Source organism: Diabrotica virgifera, chromosome 9 (assembly GCF_917563875.1).
Source record: "Diabrotica virgifera virgifera chromosome 9, PGI_DIABVI_V3a".
Lineage (NCBI taxonomy): Eukaryota > Metazoa > Arthropoda > Insecta > Coleoptera > Chrysomelidae > Diabrotica > Diabrotica virgifera.
The window spans coordinates 14,823,739-14,841,680 of record NC_065451.1 but is presented as its reverse complement, the minus strand read 5'-3'; the positions used below and the strand labels follow the sequence as shown (position 1 = coordinate 14,841,680).

At 32.5% G+C, this 17,942-nt stretch overlaps 1 protein-coding gene across 2 annotated transcripts in view; it reads right to left on the bottom strand.

Moving 5' to 3' along the window:
* LOC114346341 (sphingomyelin phosphodiesterase 1-like) overlaps positions 1 to 3,672 on the bottom strand; it is a 61,880-nt gene extending 58,208 nt beyond the window's left edge. For both annotated transcript variants that reach the window (XM_050661681.1, XM_050661682.1), the window contains exons 1-2: positions 3,526 to 3,672; positions 1,158 to 1,282 (exon numbers count right to left, since the gene is read on the bottom strand). In XM_050661681.1, the coding sequence (XP_050517638.1) occupies positions 1,158 to 1,282; positions 3,526 to 3,614 (214 nt within the window). In that variant the 5' untranslated portion in view covers positions 3,615 to 3,672. The remainder of the gene's footprint in view (positions 1 to 1,157; positions 1,283 to 3,525) is intronic.
* Positions 3,673 to 17,942: the final 14,270 nt, after the last annotated feature.

Below are 17,942 nucleotides of genomic sequence, written 5' to 3'. Positions count from 1 at the left end.
AACGCCGACCTGAAGATGATCTGAATAGTGTAGAGATCGAAACCGGTCGTTAAAGTATTATTAAATGATTGTGAGTAAGTCTGTGTTTCTTTACTTCACTTTTTCATTACTTTAAGAGAAAGTGCATAATTATCATGCATGATAATAATATATTTCGCGCCAGCGTGCTTGAGCGTAGTGAGAAACGTGTTCCTCTTCTCTTTTCTAAATTACTCCACGATTCACAGACATATTCCGGTCTGCATCACTTTACCATTTTACACACAAAAATTCGATGGATAACAAAAGTTGTCAAAACTTTAAATTCGTTATTCTCAAAAGTGGTTTTTCAAAGGCGGACATTGTAAGAAACCTACGTGAACGAACCATTTAAAAATTTTCATATATTTTCTTTAGATATTTCATGAGGTAGCGCCAGTGGCAGATCCAGAAATTTTGTTTGGGGGGGGGTCATGGGTCTTAAGGGTGATTTAATTACCTATCTCTGATGCAACGTGACTTAGTCTTACCAACCTTAGGATACGTGGGTTTACAATTATGGGGGGTGGGTCATGGCCCCCATGACACCCCCCTGTATCCGCCAGTGGGTAACGCTGGCGAGATATTCTTTGTTTTATGCTTATTTTTTGTTTAACAATAATAAATATGCTGATTTTCACCATAGTTTACGAAAATTTTCGATATTTTGAATTTTGAGTGATACCAAAAACTCAAAAATGGTTAAAACTAATCAAACTCGATAGCGTTACCTGAAAAAACTCATAGGCTAATAAAATCTTTTTGAATGTTTTATTTCACATGTTCCAACGACGAGCTCTGACGTCCACCGCAAAATCCATTTTTTTTTGTCTGTAAAAATTTGCTATTGTTGGCTTATTTTTCAATATTTTGCCTTGAATTTTTTTTTATTATTCTTTGAATATTGTGCTGAATCTGACTGTTTCATTTAAAAATAAAATTGTTCTTCCACAGTTTAAAAAAAATCACAAAAATGTGTTTGAAATGTTGATTTCAAACCAAACACTATGATTCTGAATTTAATGGCGGTCCGCACAAAACTAGCTTATGGTCCGGATGCTAACCGCGGTCCGCTATTTAGTGACCCCTGGCCTATGACACAGTGACGTATTTTTAAACAAACACATATATGTACTTACTTATCTCACCGTCCGTTATAGGACGGTTACGGTCAAATGGTTCGCTCCCAATTAAGGAACTGTCAACATCTGGCATCCCATCTAACGAACTAACATCTATGGTCCCATTTAACGAAGGAGAGTTTCTGAGGAAATAAAATAAATAAGTGAATACATTTGAAGTTTTGAAAACTTCAAAACTACAAATTGGTCAACCTATGGCATTAACGTTAATGGCAACAATCTAACCACCTCAGATTTGTAATCCAGGAACCGAAGCTTTTCACCTCGCAATTTTTGCAGAATTTATAGATTTGCTTGAAAATTTGAGAATAAGTAGTGGATAGTCCAAGGATCAAAATCTTTATTATGCCGAGCGCTTTTACCATGGGGTGGTTGCCATCCCATCTCGGGGGGTGGAAATTTATTATTATATTTTGACTGCAAAACTTGATAAAAACGTGAATTCTAAGCAAAAAATGTTCTATACATTTTTTTGTTAGAATTAATAGTTTTCGATTTATTCGCTATCGAAAGTGTTAGTTTTATATCGAAAGATTCAATGTTTTTCGATTACTTACTCATTTACGATTCACTCCATTTTTACCGTAGAAATTTTTTTTCAAATTATGTTCTTGGGAATTAGATAACCTACAATTTAATATTTAAACATGTTTACGTATCTCTGATGCTAATCTTTCTATTCTGAAGAAAACAGCATTTTTTACTAAACTACAAAATTCGTTATTCGCTTTTAACTCCAGTTTTTTTAAAACTAAACCTTCTAAACAAGTCAGACTTCTAGGATCTATTATTAATACATAAATAAAGATGAATGAATAAGGCCAACGACTAAAAACACCGCTAACTTACATTATTATGCTTCCAATTGGATTTCTCCTTTTTTTGTTCAAAAAATATATTGATTTTTTAACCGTAACTTTTTATTTTTTATCTTAGAAAGTTTGGTAAACAAGAATTTTGTAGGTTTTTACAAGATCTATAAGGATATTAATATTAAATCCCTTTAGTATCCTCAGTCGCAAAAATAGGTTTAAAAGGGTTGGTAAAGGTGGTTTTTGCATGTTATTACAAGTTTTAATTATCAATAGCACACTCAATTTTTGCCGTAAAAAAATTTTTGCAAACCAAGTTCTTGGGAACTTAGTAAGCTACAATTTGATATTGAAACATTTTTTTGTGTCTCTGATTTTTTAAAAAGGCATTTTTTACCAAACTACAAAAATTCGTCATTCGCTTTTAACTCCATTCTTTTTAAAACTAATCATTCTAAGCCGGTCAAACTTCTAGAACCTATTAATAATACATAAATAAAGAAGACAAAATAAGGTCAATGACTAATTTTAATTCGAGTGGTGATAAATTAGTTTCAACAAGTTATCCTAGAAAAAATGCATAGTTTTCCCGTCTTTTGACTTTGAAACTACAATATTTAGCATTTGACGAAGAAGAGATAACATATTAAAGTATAGTTCGATTACTATTGGTCTTAAAGAAAATAAAAAAAAAACAGCCTAAACAAATTGGATATATGTATGTTGCTCAGGAAAGAGACCGATGGAAGGAGTTGGGAGAGGCATATGTCCAAACGTGGACGATAGAAGGCTACGAAGAAGAAGCAAAATAAGTGAATAAATGATATCAGGACTAAAGATACAATTGATAACGGAAAAATAAGAGAAGGGATAAAAAGTTGCAACATTTTACAAGATCGAGAGAGAAAGATACTGTGTTGTGTATTGTATTAGTCTAATATTGTTATTATGTTTTGATGACAGTAATAAGTTAAGAAGTATAATGTTATTTTTCTTTTGAAGAAGATTTAAAGGCGCATGGAAAGGTCCATGCTGGGTGTAATCCTACGGAATAAAATAAGAAATGAAGTTCTCAGACAAAGAACCGGTATCACAGATGTTATAGAACTTGTAATCAAGCTCAAATGAAACTGGGCAAGACACGTCGCCAGGCTGAAAGATTCAAGATGGACATGAAAGCTGATGGAATGGAGACCAATAGAAGATAAACGCCGTAGAGGAAGGCATGTACAGATGATATCAGGCAGATTAGAAAAAACTGGCAACAATCAGCACAAAAACGTGAAGTGTGGAAACAATTGGGGGAGACCTATGTCCAGCAGTGGACGTAAATTGGTTGGATGATGATGGTTTAAAATGGCGGTGCGAGCAGCGGAGATACGAGGCAGCAAAGTTGAAATTCGAAAAGAGCTTACCGAAATCCATAGAATTACTAATTTTCAAAATAGGAAAACCGGAAAATCCTATCCGGAAAACTTTCCAGGTAAAACTACCAAATGATTGGACTAGATTTAAATGCGGTTTAAACTATAAAGTATAAATATCTAACTTACCCATGAAGCGCTTCATTTTCTACCCCTTGACTCCAAGCAGAATTCACCAAAACTGCAATGGACAAAAGGCCGATGTGCGACCACTTCATGTTTCCACCTCACCTCGCTTTGCGGATAAGAATATGATCTAAGAAAAAAAGTTTTACATAAATATAATGTCGCATAAAAATAATATCTACTACCGATATACCATACAAGCTTACGATTCTTTTGCAGACAAGCATTGTGGGAGACCATGGTAGAAATGCGAGTACCGGGAAAGCTGGTACGATTAGCACAATTGGCAGCACCACGTCAGAGGAATTCCTTAGTGACAAAGGTCTTAGACAAGGAGATCCTCTCTCCCCCCTGTTGTTTAACTTCGCACTGGAACATGCAGTAAGGAAAGCTCAGCCACAACTGACAAACGGATTTGCCGCCCAAATGATCAAAAATACTATTGCCCTTTGCGGATAACGTGGTCACAATTGCACAATCCACCAGAGATGCAAAAGAAGTTTTCACCCTATTCGAGAGCAAAGCCAGGGAAGTTGGTCTTAAGGTCAACGAAGACAAGACCAAGTACATGGTGGTTACGAAGAACCCAAGACCAAGGGTTAGACAAAACATAACAATTGATGAATACAACTTTGAAGTCGTCAAAGAATTCAAGTACCTGGGAGCGATCATAATATCTGAAAATAAATATGAAAAGGACGTGGCAGCCAGGATCATTGCAGAAAACAGAGCATATTATTCATTAATGACCGTACTTAAATAAAAGATACTCTCAAGACCAGCAAAAATAAGAGTATATATTATAGTCGAGGAAAACCTCGCAAATTTTTCGTCCAGCATCGATTTGTACAAAAATTTGGTATTAGCTGAAAACTACCCCTAACTGTAAAAAATTATAAAATAATATTTTAAACTTTAATATTGTCAACATTTGGTTCTTATGAGTTACATAATGATTGTTTTACGTTTTAAGATATACTATCATAATATTTCAACCCTTAAAACCACCCTTGTTGGAGCTATATATGAAAAATTTACTTATCCTAAAGAATAATTTCGGCTTGCATCGATTTCCATAAAAATTTGGGATTAGGTTCATCTCACCCTGTACTTCATATTCTATATCATACTTAAGGGCGTTGATTATTTTTAGGGGTGTAAACTACCCCTTATTGTCAAAAATTATATAAAAACATTGTAAACTTTAATATGGGTGAAATTTGGTTTTGATTGGTTAAATAATTATTGTTTTATACTTTAGGATATAATATCATAATATTTCAACCCTAAAAAACCACCCTTAATAACATTACAGTTTTTATAAGTAGATATTTTAATAGATCCATACAGAAAAAAAAGTAGAATTAAAGAATTACAAAAACATTTATTTACACAAAAATACGAATTTACAAATATGTACAAATACAAATAATACAAATAGTTTTTAATCATCTTCCAGTATACGAACCGGTTCTGTGGTATTATACATTGAAAATTATCCATGAGCGGACTATCCGAATTTTTCGAAAAAGAAATAGTTATTTATGAAACAGTTCGTGAAGTATGCTTTTTGCGAACGCACGCGATGTTTAGAGCACGAGCGACAACGGAGCGAGTGCTATACATCACGTAAGTTCGCAAAAGTACTTCACGCACAGTTTCATACAATATTTTATCTATGATCAACAAATAAAAAAACTGTAACTCTTCGTCACTGGAACTTATTTCTATTCTACAATTTTTAGAACATTGACATTTAAAAATTCTAACTTCTTTCAAACCACAAAACTGTCAAAACTTTTGTCGTAATTTATTGCTCATTATGTCATCACCATGACAACGCGAAAGTTAAGGATATTTGATTATATGAAAGTGTGTTAAAAACAGTGCGAAAAAGTAAGTCCCATTTAAAATACATTGTTACTTCACGCTCACTTTAAACACTTCACGCACTGCTATCTATAATGACAGTTTTCACAAATTTAAAAACTTATACATAATATGACATGGAGTAGATAAATTCGTTTTATAAACATAGCTCCTTCATTTTTGGTGATAAAAAGTTTCTTTAAAAATAACTTTGTAGGATTTTTGAAGAGTTATAAGACTGTGTAAACTAAATTCCGTAAGATCCCTTAGTTTTTAATTAGGGTGGGTTTAAAGGGCTCGAATAAGGGGGTGTTTGCTCGTAAATAGAGGTTTTAAACAACTATATCTCGCTAACTGTTTACTGTAATGAAAATATATGCACAAAGGAATTTTAGTCATTAAAAAAGCTACAATTTAGTAATCCATCATTTTTTTCGCATCTCCAGTATTTTCGGAGATATTTTGAAGTAAAAGGTGAAAAATGGGAAATTCCAAAAAATTAATTTTTCTTTAAACTCCAATTTTTCTAAAATTAGGCCTTTTAAATGGGTCAAACTTCTTGGGTGTATTTATAATACAAATATAAAAGGAATTACAGAAAGTTGAAGACCAATTTTTGATTAGGAGGGTAGTTAGGGGGTTGTTTTCACTTAATTTTCAGGCTAGAAACTTTTTATTACTATTTTTTGAAAGGCTTAACTGTACACTTGAAAAAATATTATTTAAGTTTTCCTCGAAAAATGCAAAGTTCTTCCGTTATTTTACTTTGAATATTTTAAATTATGCATTTGACGAAAAATAACTTTTAACATGCCGTATCTCGGTTTATATTGGTCTAAAAGATATTACAGAAAAAGAATTTGGTTTTTGTTACTAAAAGATACAATTTTGATATCTACAGTTTTTTTTTATTAAATCCATATTTTTCGAGGTATTCTCAAAAAACCCTCTAAAAAAGTCGATTTTTTCATCGAATAACTGTTACTTTCAAGCGCGAATAGCTCGAAAAATATTAGTTTTACAAGGAAAATGTAAAAAACATTTTTTTCTTAGAATTACTTTTTACATCGGTTTACATGGTTAAAATGTAATAAAAAATTCCAGCAACCGAGATGGGGTGGCAACCACCCCAAGGTTTTAGCGTACAGCGGCATGATATAGAAAATAATCCTTGGACTATTCTCTACCTTCTGTGAAAATTTTAAGTAAATCCATGCTGGACGAAAATATTGCGAGCCAAAATGCTTCATTTCCTCCACAATAACTTATGGAAGCGAGACATGGACTCTGAACCAGCGGGAAACGACAAAGTTACTGGTACTTGAACAAAAAATAATGCGGACTATCTATGAGCGTTGCACAGAAGAGACAACAGGAGAATGGAGAAGAATACACAATGATGAACTTTAGACAGTATATGGAGATGAAAATATAGTACGCTACATTAAAGCAAACCGAATAAGATGGGCGGGCCTCGTGCTAAGATCGAGTGACGAAAGACTTCTGAACGCCACATTCTGGGAAAGGCTCGATGGCAAAAGGTCAATTGGTCGCCCAAGAAAGAGATGGAAGGACGCATTAGCCAGTGATCTACGCAAAATGGGAGTACAGCAATGGGAAATGTAGGTAAATAGTAAACGCGACCACGACTTATATAGAGTTGTAGAGCCAAATAATGATGATATACCAACAACATTCAACATATATGCAAATGCCACAACAGCAATTAACCTCCACACCCAAATTCAAAAAATAAAACTAAAATGGAGCGTTAGACAAGGATACAACATGCCACCAAAACTATTCAATGCCGTAATGCAGCATGCATTCCAGATGTTAAAACACAGGTTTGAATGTCGATAACGAAAAGCTGAACCACCTACGATTTGCAGATGACACAGTTCTAACAATCGACGACTTAAAGGAAGCCCACGAAATGCTGCAAGAATTATAGTCCGAAATATCACATGAAAATCATTATGGGACAGACACCGTAGCCCAGACCTCAGGCAAAGCTGTAATATAATAGACTAAGAGCCGCTATAGGTGAAATTTCTTAATCATTTTAGGCACGACGGGACCCTATAACTTAAATAGTAGAACCTAAAAGAAAACGTTTGAGCACTGTGCCGTCACTTTTCGGTGGCACATGCGTCTACAGTGGCGCATCAAACTTTCCACTTATGGACGGGATACATAAATTAAAAAATACCCTCCCTCATTACCAGAATTTAATTTTTTTCATTTTTTTAAGTTCTATGTGATTAAGACATACGATTCATCGTAATTTTATCCCACCACCCCCTTCTCCCTGCCCCCACCATCAAAAACTTTATTTTTCGATTTTATTTTTTTTTGGTGGGATGCAATCAATTTTAAAATTTCAAAAAATTCACAAGCATAGCTAAGGCTTTTATAAAACACGTCTATTTTTTATAGACCTGTAAGTTGAGTGTACATAACCTCAAAAAATTTTTAAAATTTTTTTTTTTGGAAAAAAGTATATAACTTTTTTTTGGGGATAGCTGCAGATCTAATTTTCTCTTAGTCTTGTGTATTTTATCAACCGCTATATTTCTAATTTTTTTCAGATTTTTCTGTAACGCCGGTCACCTTCAAAAATCCAAAAAACTGTTTTTAAGGGGGTTTTGGGGGGTTTGAACGTGTTTTTCTGATTTTTAAATATTCTAAAGGACTCAGTTACTTCAAGTTATATATAACCTATAAAATAAAATTGATTTGATATATTATGAAGTCTATAAAATAGGGAAAATCCCCCAAAACCCACCAAAAAACAGTTTTTCGGATTTTTGAATGTGGGGAGCCTTACGAAAAAATCTGAAAAAAATTAAAAATATAGTGTTTGATAAAACACACAAGATTAAGGAAAAATTAGACCTGCAGCTATTCCTCAAAAAAAGTTACACGCTTTTTTGAAAAAAAAAAGCTCTTTTAATTTTTTGAGGTTATGTACACTGTAGCTATGGGTCTATAAAAATAGGCATGTTTTATAAAAGCCTCAGCTATGTGTGTGAATTTTTTGAAATTTTAAAATTGATTACATCCCAACAAAAAAAATAAAAACGAAAAATGAACTTTTTGATGGTGGGGGCAGGGGGAAGGGGGTGGTGGGTTAAAATTACGCTGAATCCTATGTGTTATTCACATAGAACTTAAAAAAATAAAAAAAATGTAATTCTGTTAGTAAGGGAGGGTAACTTTTAATTTATTTATCCCGTCCATAAGTGGAAAGTTTGATGCGCCACTGTCGACGCATGTGCCACTGAAAAGTGACGGCACAGTGCTCAAACGTTTTCTTTTAGGTTCTACTATTTAAGTTATAGGGTCCCATCGTGCCTAAAATGATTAAGAAATTTCATCTATAGCGGCTCTTAGTCTATAAAGGACATAACAACTGACGACTTAAAGGAAGCCCACGAAATGCTGCAAGAACTATATCTAGTCCGAAATATCACAGAAAAATCATTATGGAACAGACAACGTAGTCCAGACCTCAGGTAAAGCTGTCATATAGAGGACATAAATGACTGGACACTGAAAAGAAAAAATAATCATATAGCCATATAAGCATAATGGGAGAAGGAAGACTGTAAACATAGCATGAGACAGACCACCAAACGGCCGAAGGAGTATAGGAAGGCCAAGAAAGAGATGGATGACAACCTGGATATCTGATGAGAAGGCATCCGAAGATGGAACAGTCGCGAGCCTATTATGGAAGCAGAAAGAAGAAGGAGAAGAAGAAGACAATTAAATGCAAATGAAAATAAAAATTAAAAAAAGAAAAAATAGAAAAAATGTATCTTAACGATCTGTTCTTTTGTTATAGGTTATTGATTATGTACTATAGAAAGGAACTAAAACGTTAACGGGGTTTTATTATTTCATATGGTCAATGAATCTCTATATATGAAAAAACCGCAGAGTGCTACCAGTTAAAGGGGTGCGTTTTTGAGAAATGGATGAATTAGTCCCTGGGCACAGGTTACATTAGGGTGAGTTCTATGCACTTTTGGTACAAACACGTCTACATAAAAATTGTTCCTGGTTAAAATTCCTATCTAAATATAACTTTTTGAAGTCAAAGATACTTTTTTTACAAAAATATATTAAAACGAAAAAGCACAAAGAAACCCAAAAAAAGACATTTTGTTATTTGTCCCATAACTTTTGTCCACGGGGATATAGGTATAGACATTGCTTCACAGAAAAAAACTTACATATTTTCTCTTTAAAATGATGTTAGGTAGAGGTTATTAGGATTTACAGTTTTCGAAATATAATTTTTCAAAGTTCGCCACTCACAGCAATTTTGGGCAATTTTCCTTGTTATTTCGCAAATATTGTTCTTTAACTTTTTTCTACGTAACTTTAGGCATATTCCATGGTACATGTAAGAGGAATAGAAATCAATTACCTTTAAAATGTTCTACTGTATAATGTTGTACGACTTCTTTTAAAGAGGTTATCTTTTTCAAGATTTTATACTTTTAACGAGTTTTTATATTTTTTACGATTATTTTTTAAATTTCCCATTATAACTGTTTTTTTCTTCTACATTTAGGTATATATTATATAATAAAAAAGAAAGCTTATTCTGTTTACTTTAAAATGGTGTATGATAAAAAAATGTTAGGATTATTTTTGAATAAGATAAGCTATTTAAAAATGTAATAAGTACTTGCACCGATTTTTGATCTTAGGATTATTTTTTAAATTTCTCATTATAACTTTTTATGTGATTGTGTGTTATGATTGAATCTTATTGTTTATATGTAATACTTTGGATCCACTTGACTCGGCCGGGCAAACTTCAAATATGGATTAATTCCAATATTTACTGTCAAAGCTCCTGCACCACAAGCTTTGCTTGAAAAAATAGCATGTAAATGTACCAAAGGATGTACAAAAAACTGCGGTTGTAGGAAGATTGAAATTAGTTGTTCAATATTCTGCAAAGGGTGCATGTGCATGGGTACTAATTGTGGGAACGCTAAGATAACTGAGGTGTTAGAGGAAGATATTGAAGCTAATGCTAACGAAGAGATGGACTTTGGATTTTGAAAATTTTTTAAATGTCAACGTTTAAATAATTTTAACTAAAGTGATGTTTTCTAAGACTAATGTTTATGTAATTTTTGTAAAAGTAATAATTTTAAATAATACAGGTAAAAAAATATCAAAGAATCACTCGGTTTCCATTATTTAAATATAGATGATACACCATTTTAAAGAACAGAAAGTAAGCCCTCTTTATTGAGCAATATATAGTATATTCATGTACAAGAAAAAAAAGTTATAATAAGAACTTTAAAAAATAATCCGAAAATCAAAAATCTTTGTAAGTACTTATTACATTTTGAAAAATAATATCTTATTCAAAAATAATCCTAGATTTTTTTGTAATACACCATTTTAAAGTAAACAAAATAAGCTCTTTTTTTTAAATAATATAATATATACCTAAATGTAGAAAAAAAAAGTTATAATGAGAAATTTCAAAAATAATCGTAAAAAATGTAAAAAATAATAGATATTTTTTTATATTAGGTATTGTATAATATATAATATATAATATAATATTATATTATATTATATATACTATATATAATATTATATTATATAATATATAATATATTATATAATAATATTATTTTATTTTTATATTATATTATAAAAAATCGTTAAAAGTATAAAACCTTGAAAAACCATAATCTCTTTAAAAAAAGTCGTACAACGTTATACAGTAGACCATTTTAAAGGTAATTGATTTCTATTCCGCTTACGTGTACCATTATATATACCTAAAGTTACGTAGAAAAAAGTTACAGAACAATATTTGCGAAATAACAAGGAAAATTGCCCAAAATTGCTGTGAGTGGCGAACTTTGAAAAATCGTATTTCGAGAACTGTAAATCCTAATTACCCCTACTAAACAGAATAAATTTTAAAGAAGGAATATTTAGGCTTTTTTTTCTGTAAAGCAATGTCTATACCTATATTATCGTGGACAAAAGTTATGGGACAAAAAACAAAATTTCTTTCTTTTGGGTTTCTTTTTGCTTTTTCTTTTGAATATATTTTTGTAAAAAAAAGCATCATTGACTTTAAATAGTGATATTTAGATACGAAATTTAACCAGGACTCACCCTAATGTAACATATGCCCAGGGACTAATTCACCTATTTCTCAAAAACGCACCCCTTTAAACGGTATCACTCCGTGGTTTTTTCATATATAGATGTCCATTGACCATATGAAATAATAAAACCCCGTTAGCGTTGTAGTTCCTTTTAGCTATCTTATTTTGAATATAATCAATAGCCTATTACAAAAATGTCATATTAAATACTTACGTTAATATTGCTAATCTATTTGTAGAATAATAATATTGGGATTAGCAAAAACCCCTATAAAACATGTCGCCCCTACGCGACCAGTAAAATGGACATGGGCGATGATTGATATAGCCCAGTAAATGAACGGGGAATACGAATCAAATCTTATTCTTCACGTGTCATCTCCGCGATGGAAGTTGGCAATCATCATGGCTATTCTAATCTTAAATGCTGCTGCTCTGAATAGTTCGGTTGATGTGCATCCGTACCATTCCCTCAAGTTACGCAACCACGAGATTCTTCTCCTTCCTACACTTCTCTTGCCCTGGATTTTCCCCTGTATATTCAATAGGGAACTTGCACTAAAAATTTTTTTTGCATAGAATTGTTAATTTATGTTTTAAAATGTTATATTCAAAATATTACGTCTTAACAATGAATAGTGTACGTACAACATCTAATCAAAGTTCCGCGCCTAAAATTTCCGTTTTAAACAACTTCAAAAGCGAGACCTGAGGTCTGACGTCACAGGCCACTCGTATCGTTTGTCCGTTCGGGGTGGGCCATTGCATTTAATGCAGTTTGCCCATAGATAAATAATATAGTTGAAATATCTTGTCTTACTCTGTGGCAAAAATGATTTTTTCTGTGACAGGCAAAATATTAACATTTTATCTCTGTTGACATGTATCAAAAAGTTCTTTTTTATGAAATTACTTTGTTCGTTTCTTGTGTTGAAGAACAAAGAAGAAACAAGTAACTTAAAAATAAACAAAACTTTTAGTAATAAAAGTAAGAGTAACTAAAAACTATTGGTGCTACTATAGTATGCGGTCTACAGTCGGGTTTCTACTATAGCTTGCTGTCTACCGAGGGATGCGGTGTAAGTATAGCTGAGATGATAAAGATATTAACTTGTAAAATTACAATAATGATTCTTCTTATTTATGCGTATTATTAACTTTGTAAAGAAGGATTTTGTTGCTGCTAATCACCATAATCTTTTCTCAGAAGGCTTTGAACACAATAATGAAAGGCTCCGGTAGGTACTAATAAACATTACAATAAAATATAATCTTTATTATAATGCAAATTACACCGTAATCTTTTCCAGGATATACGAAATCCTTCGATTAGAGGTAGGTAGATCAAACCCACGGGGTAAACCGTATAAGTACTATAATATAATGGTACCAAACTATTGTTATAAACGGTTTAAACATGCTTATTAATAACTCTTACTTATTTGCCTTGACACCTCGCATTTCTCCAATAGAATAGCTTTTACTACTTTTTATAAAAGTTGCCACGATGAAAACATCAACGGTAGGTAAGTTAGTCAGATTGACCTTTTGAAAAACCCTCGTCCGTCATATTATGCGTTTTAAACTCTTTACAAGGTAGCACTCAACTTTTTCAATTTCAGTTTAAAACTAAGCTGATTGGGGAACTACTTATTACAATATATAAGATGAACATAAATAATACCTAGGAATTTTTCATTTAAGACGATTAAAATGTAATATACCCGTGATACCTACCTTAATCGCGTTGTTTCCGCCGGTTCACCGTGGCCGGTGACGTCGAACCAATAGAAGAACGTTCAAGAGCCTCGCTAAGATATTTGAATTTTATAGCATTTTCAAAACGTCGTAATTAGCGTACGGGTTAAAAATATTTGTTTTTCTCGCATGCAAGCGTTTTAAGATCATGTTACCTTATGTTTTTTAATATCATTTTAATATTTAAAAATTTTTGCAAGTTCCCTAATAGGGAAGTATGTTGTATCTCTCATTACGCATAACATGCCCCAGGTATTGCAGCTTTCGTTTCTTGATGGTTTAAAATATTTCCAGTCTTTTGTTGATTCTTCTCATGACTTCGCTGTTTGTTATATGCTCGGTCCATGATATCTTCAGGATTCTTCTATATATCCACAGTTCAAATGCTTCCAACTTTTAGTAGTCGACTCGTTAAGTGTCCATGCTTCTATGCCGTAAAGCAGAGTCGAGAAAATATAACGCCTTGCCAACCTAACTCTCAAGTCTAATTTCAGTTCTCTTGCACAAAGTACCTTTCTCATTTTATTGAAGTTTGTTCTTGCTTTCTCTATTCGAACTTTGATTTATTTGGAGTAATCGTTTGTGTGATTAATTATTGTGCCAAGATAGTTGTAGTTTTCAACTTGTTCTAAAGTTTTACCTTTAATTGTCAGGCTTTCATCATTATTTTGGGTTTTTGATATCCTCATAAATTTAGTTTTCTTGATGTTTATTGATAATAATCCATATTCTTCTCCATAACGAATCAAATCAAATACGGTCAAATCCGAATTGCATGAAAATTTGGATTTAGGTTCTACTTACCCTCCACTTCCATTGGTTGCTTTTGTTTGGGGCGTGACAGTCACCCCTTTTTGGGGGTGAAAAAACGCGCGTTTAAAATAAGTCTGGAAATGGATAAGCTGACTAATTCTAAGCAACTTTCGTTACATCTCTCTCTCTTGTCGTTTCCCCATTACTGAGGATCGTGATTTCTTCCAATATTCCTAACAATGTTTCTCCATTGGTCTCTATCTTCAACTGCTCTAAGAGCTTCGCAGAATGAGTTTCCAGCTGAATTCTTTATTTGGTAGGACCATCTAGTTGGTGATCGTCCTCTTGATCTTCTCCCCGGAACCTTTCCAGAAACAATTAATCTCTCCAAACTGTCGTCACCTCTGCGAACCACGTGATCAAAAAATTGCAGAATTCGTTGCAGACATATTGTGGACAGCCTTTTTTTTTAATATTGAGTTGGTTTAGAATGGAAACGTTTGTCCTATGAGCTGTCCAAGGTATGCGAAGCATTCTTCTCCAGCACCACATCTCAAAGGCATCAATTTTTTGGCGCTAGCATGCGCGAATAGTCCAAGTCTGTGCTACGTATAAAAATATTCAGAATACAAGGGCATTCACCAGTCTCATCTTGATATTTTGAGAGATAGATCTGTCTTTCCAATCTTTAGTTAGGCGACTCATCGCAATTTTTGCCATACCAATACGTCTCCGAACTTCTGCTTCACAGTTACCATCATTAGTTATACTAGACCCGAGATAGACAAAGGTGTTTACTATCTGGTATTCCTGTAACACGTTAGTCAGTTGAATAGTGTCGAGTCTGTCGACATTTCGTTACATAGATATTTTTAACTAAGTCAATACTTTTCTAGTTTAAATGTTGAATGGGTTGCATGTGAGAGTTCATTTTAAATGAAGTAAAAGACAGACGTACTCTCTCAATCATTTATTGTAACTTCCGACGACCGGTTTCGCTCTCTAAACTATGCAGAGCATCTTCAGGTCAACGGTTACAAGTCACTAAATGCTACAAATAAAAAACCAGAGTTAGAACAATGTCTGGTTGTAAAAGATGCTAAAGATCCATAAGATCAAGCCAATGTTGAACAACATACATAAAAGTAGTGAAAATAGCAGACAAATACATATGCATGTAAAAACGGGGGCGGTAACAAACGTCCCCAAGCTTACAAACACATGCAGATGTGTATCGTCTATAATCATGCAATTATAACGTGTCGTACTTACATTCGGATACAAGGAGCTACGACCTCAGTATTCATTAACATGATGTTTTTGCTTAAGTTATGCTAACGGGATATGGTGGAATAGACGGAGAATGTTACAAAGGTAAACAAGTTTATGGGATTTGGGAATTCTTGAGGGTGAAGAGATAGCTGTTGAGAGACAACCAACAAATCTGTGCCTGTTATTGTGTTGGTTAAGTAAACTTTAGTGAATGTCATATATACAATTTTTTTAAAAATTTGACGGTTTTAATGGTTTTAAAGATTTTTATTTCTATTAAAAGATTTTCTTTTTATTTATATTTATTAAAAGACTTCAATTTATTAATGTATGTGTTAGTGTAAGATTGACAACGTTTAGATCAAGACGGGTAGAATGTGTATTAAGTATGTTAGATGTGGATGTGCAGCTGTAACCTAAATTGTTAAGGTCAGTACTTCTTGATGTTGTAATGAAAGGAGTAGTGGTCGTGTAAGGGAAGACCAATCAGAAAGCTTAAAAAGTTGTAGCTAAAATATTAAATTAGCAGTCATATAATAAAAACAGTAATAAATGTGAATTGATAGACAACAATGTAGGTAGTAACTACAATAACTTTTCTAGTTATTTTCGATTGAAATTGTTTATGTTTTGACAAAGAAACCACGTTTTCGGGCGGTTTTTTCGCAAATAACTCAAAAACTAAGTATTTTACCGAAAAAAAATTCTTAGCAAAAATGTAGCATAGAAAAAAACGAGACGAGCTGTGTATTTGTGAAGTCCATAGACCCAGCAAAAGCAAAGATGTAGCTCATGAAAACAGTTCTTATTCGCCAAATTTAAATTCGAATATTTCAACGTGAAATAACCAAACAATTAAGCACGTATTAGGAAAATAAAATAAAACCCTTTTAAAGTATTTAAAAAAGCTTTATTTTTATTTTTTATAAGAGTTTCTGGTATCAAAACTAAACGAGTTACGCTCAAAATAAAGTCAGCCCTTTTTTTTTGAAAAAAAAAAATCGTTCAAATCTCCCCCTATTTAGCACTCTAAATGAACTTAATCGTTACCGCTTTACAAAAAATTTACTTTACTTACGTATTTTTTATATGATCTGTAAGTTTCACCCGTTTAAAGTGCTTACTTTTGAAATGGTTATAGTTGAAAGGGTTTGAATGAGTCACTTATCACGAGTGTATGCAAATTTTGAACAGTCATATCTTAACCAATTTTTTACTCTTTTAAATTTTTCGTACCACTAATGCTTTTTAAGTTATTTTGAAAAAGAGCATGTTTCCAAAATTTTTAGAACTTTTTTTTACTATAAAACCAAATTGTTTCAAAAATAAGCACTTCGGGTCGGTCAAACTTACAGATCGTATAAACTATAGACATACATATAAAGTAAATGATAAAGCGGTAACGATTAATTTACTTTATAGTGCTAAATAGGGGGAGATTTGACGATTTTTTTACCAAAAAGAAAGTGGACAACTTTATTTTGAGCGTAACTTGTTTAGTTTTGGTGCTAAAAACTTTTATAAAAAATGAGACTGAAGCTTTTTTAATAGCTTAAAAAAATTTTAATAGGTTTTTTCCGAAAATTGCTTAATGTTTTGGTTATTTCACGTAGAAATATTCGATTTGGAATTTGACGAATTAGAATGCACTGTTCATAAGATTACAACTTTGTTGTTACTGGATTTATAGACTTCATTAATACAACATTTTTTTTCATTTTTTTTCAATCTAAATTTTTGCAAAGAATATTTTTTTCGATAAAATATTTACTTTTTGAGTTATTTGCGAAAACCGCCTGAAAACCTGTTGTTTTGTCGAAAACATTTTTAATAGCAAATAACTCGAGAAGTATTGACTTAATTAAAAATCTCTATAAAACGAAAGTTGCTTAGAATTAGTCAGTATATCCATTTCCGGACTTTATTTAAAGCACGCGTTTTTTCACTCCCCGAGAAGAGGTGATTGTCACCCCAAAGTAAAAGCAACCAACGGCACAAGTTCAACTTTGAAGTAGAGGGTAAATGAAACCTAAATCTAAATTTTTATGCAATTCTGAGTTGACCCTGAAAATTACACTCCAGAACGGTCATTTACTGGGCTAATACTGCAGAAATTCATTTTATTATTTTAAATTGTCAGTCCTATCAGTGTTTATTAATTATTGATATAAAACAAACAATACTTCCAATATTTTTAGCTTTTCAATTAATATTAAAACAAGTTTTATACTATGTTCCACAATTTACTTAAATAAAGAAAGATAATCAAATTTTAATAAGAAAAAAATACAGAGGTGTTTAAAATATTACATTACGCGTCAGAGAAAACGGGCCACCCACAAAAATTATAAAATCTTTTCCTTTTTTAATTTTTTTTATATATTTCTCCTAAGTGCCTTCTACTTTGAGGTGGGCGATCAATATGGCAAATTTCTCTCTTTTCTGGGCTTGATGAATTAAGTCATTTCCTATTGTGTGGGTCCAATCTCTGATGTTTCGGAGCCAGGGTTTTTCTTTCTTCCTATACCCTTTTGCCTTCGATTTTGCCTTCTAATAAAACCTGGAGCTGCTCAATTTCCCTATGGCGCATTATGTGTCCTAGAT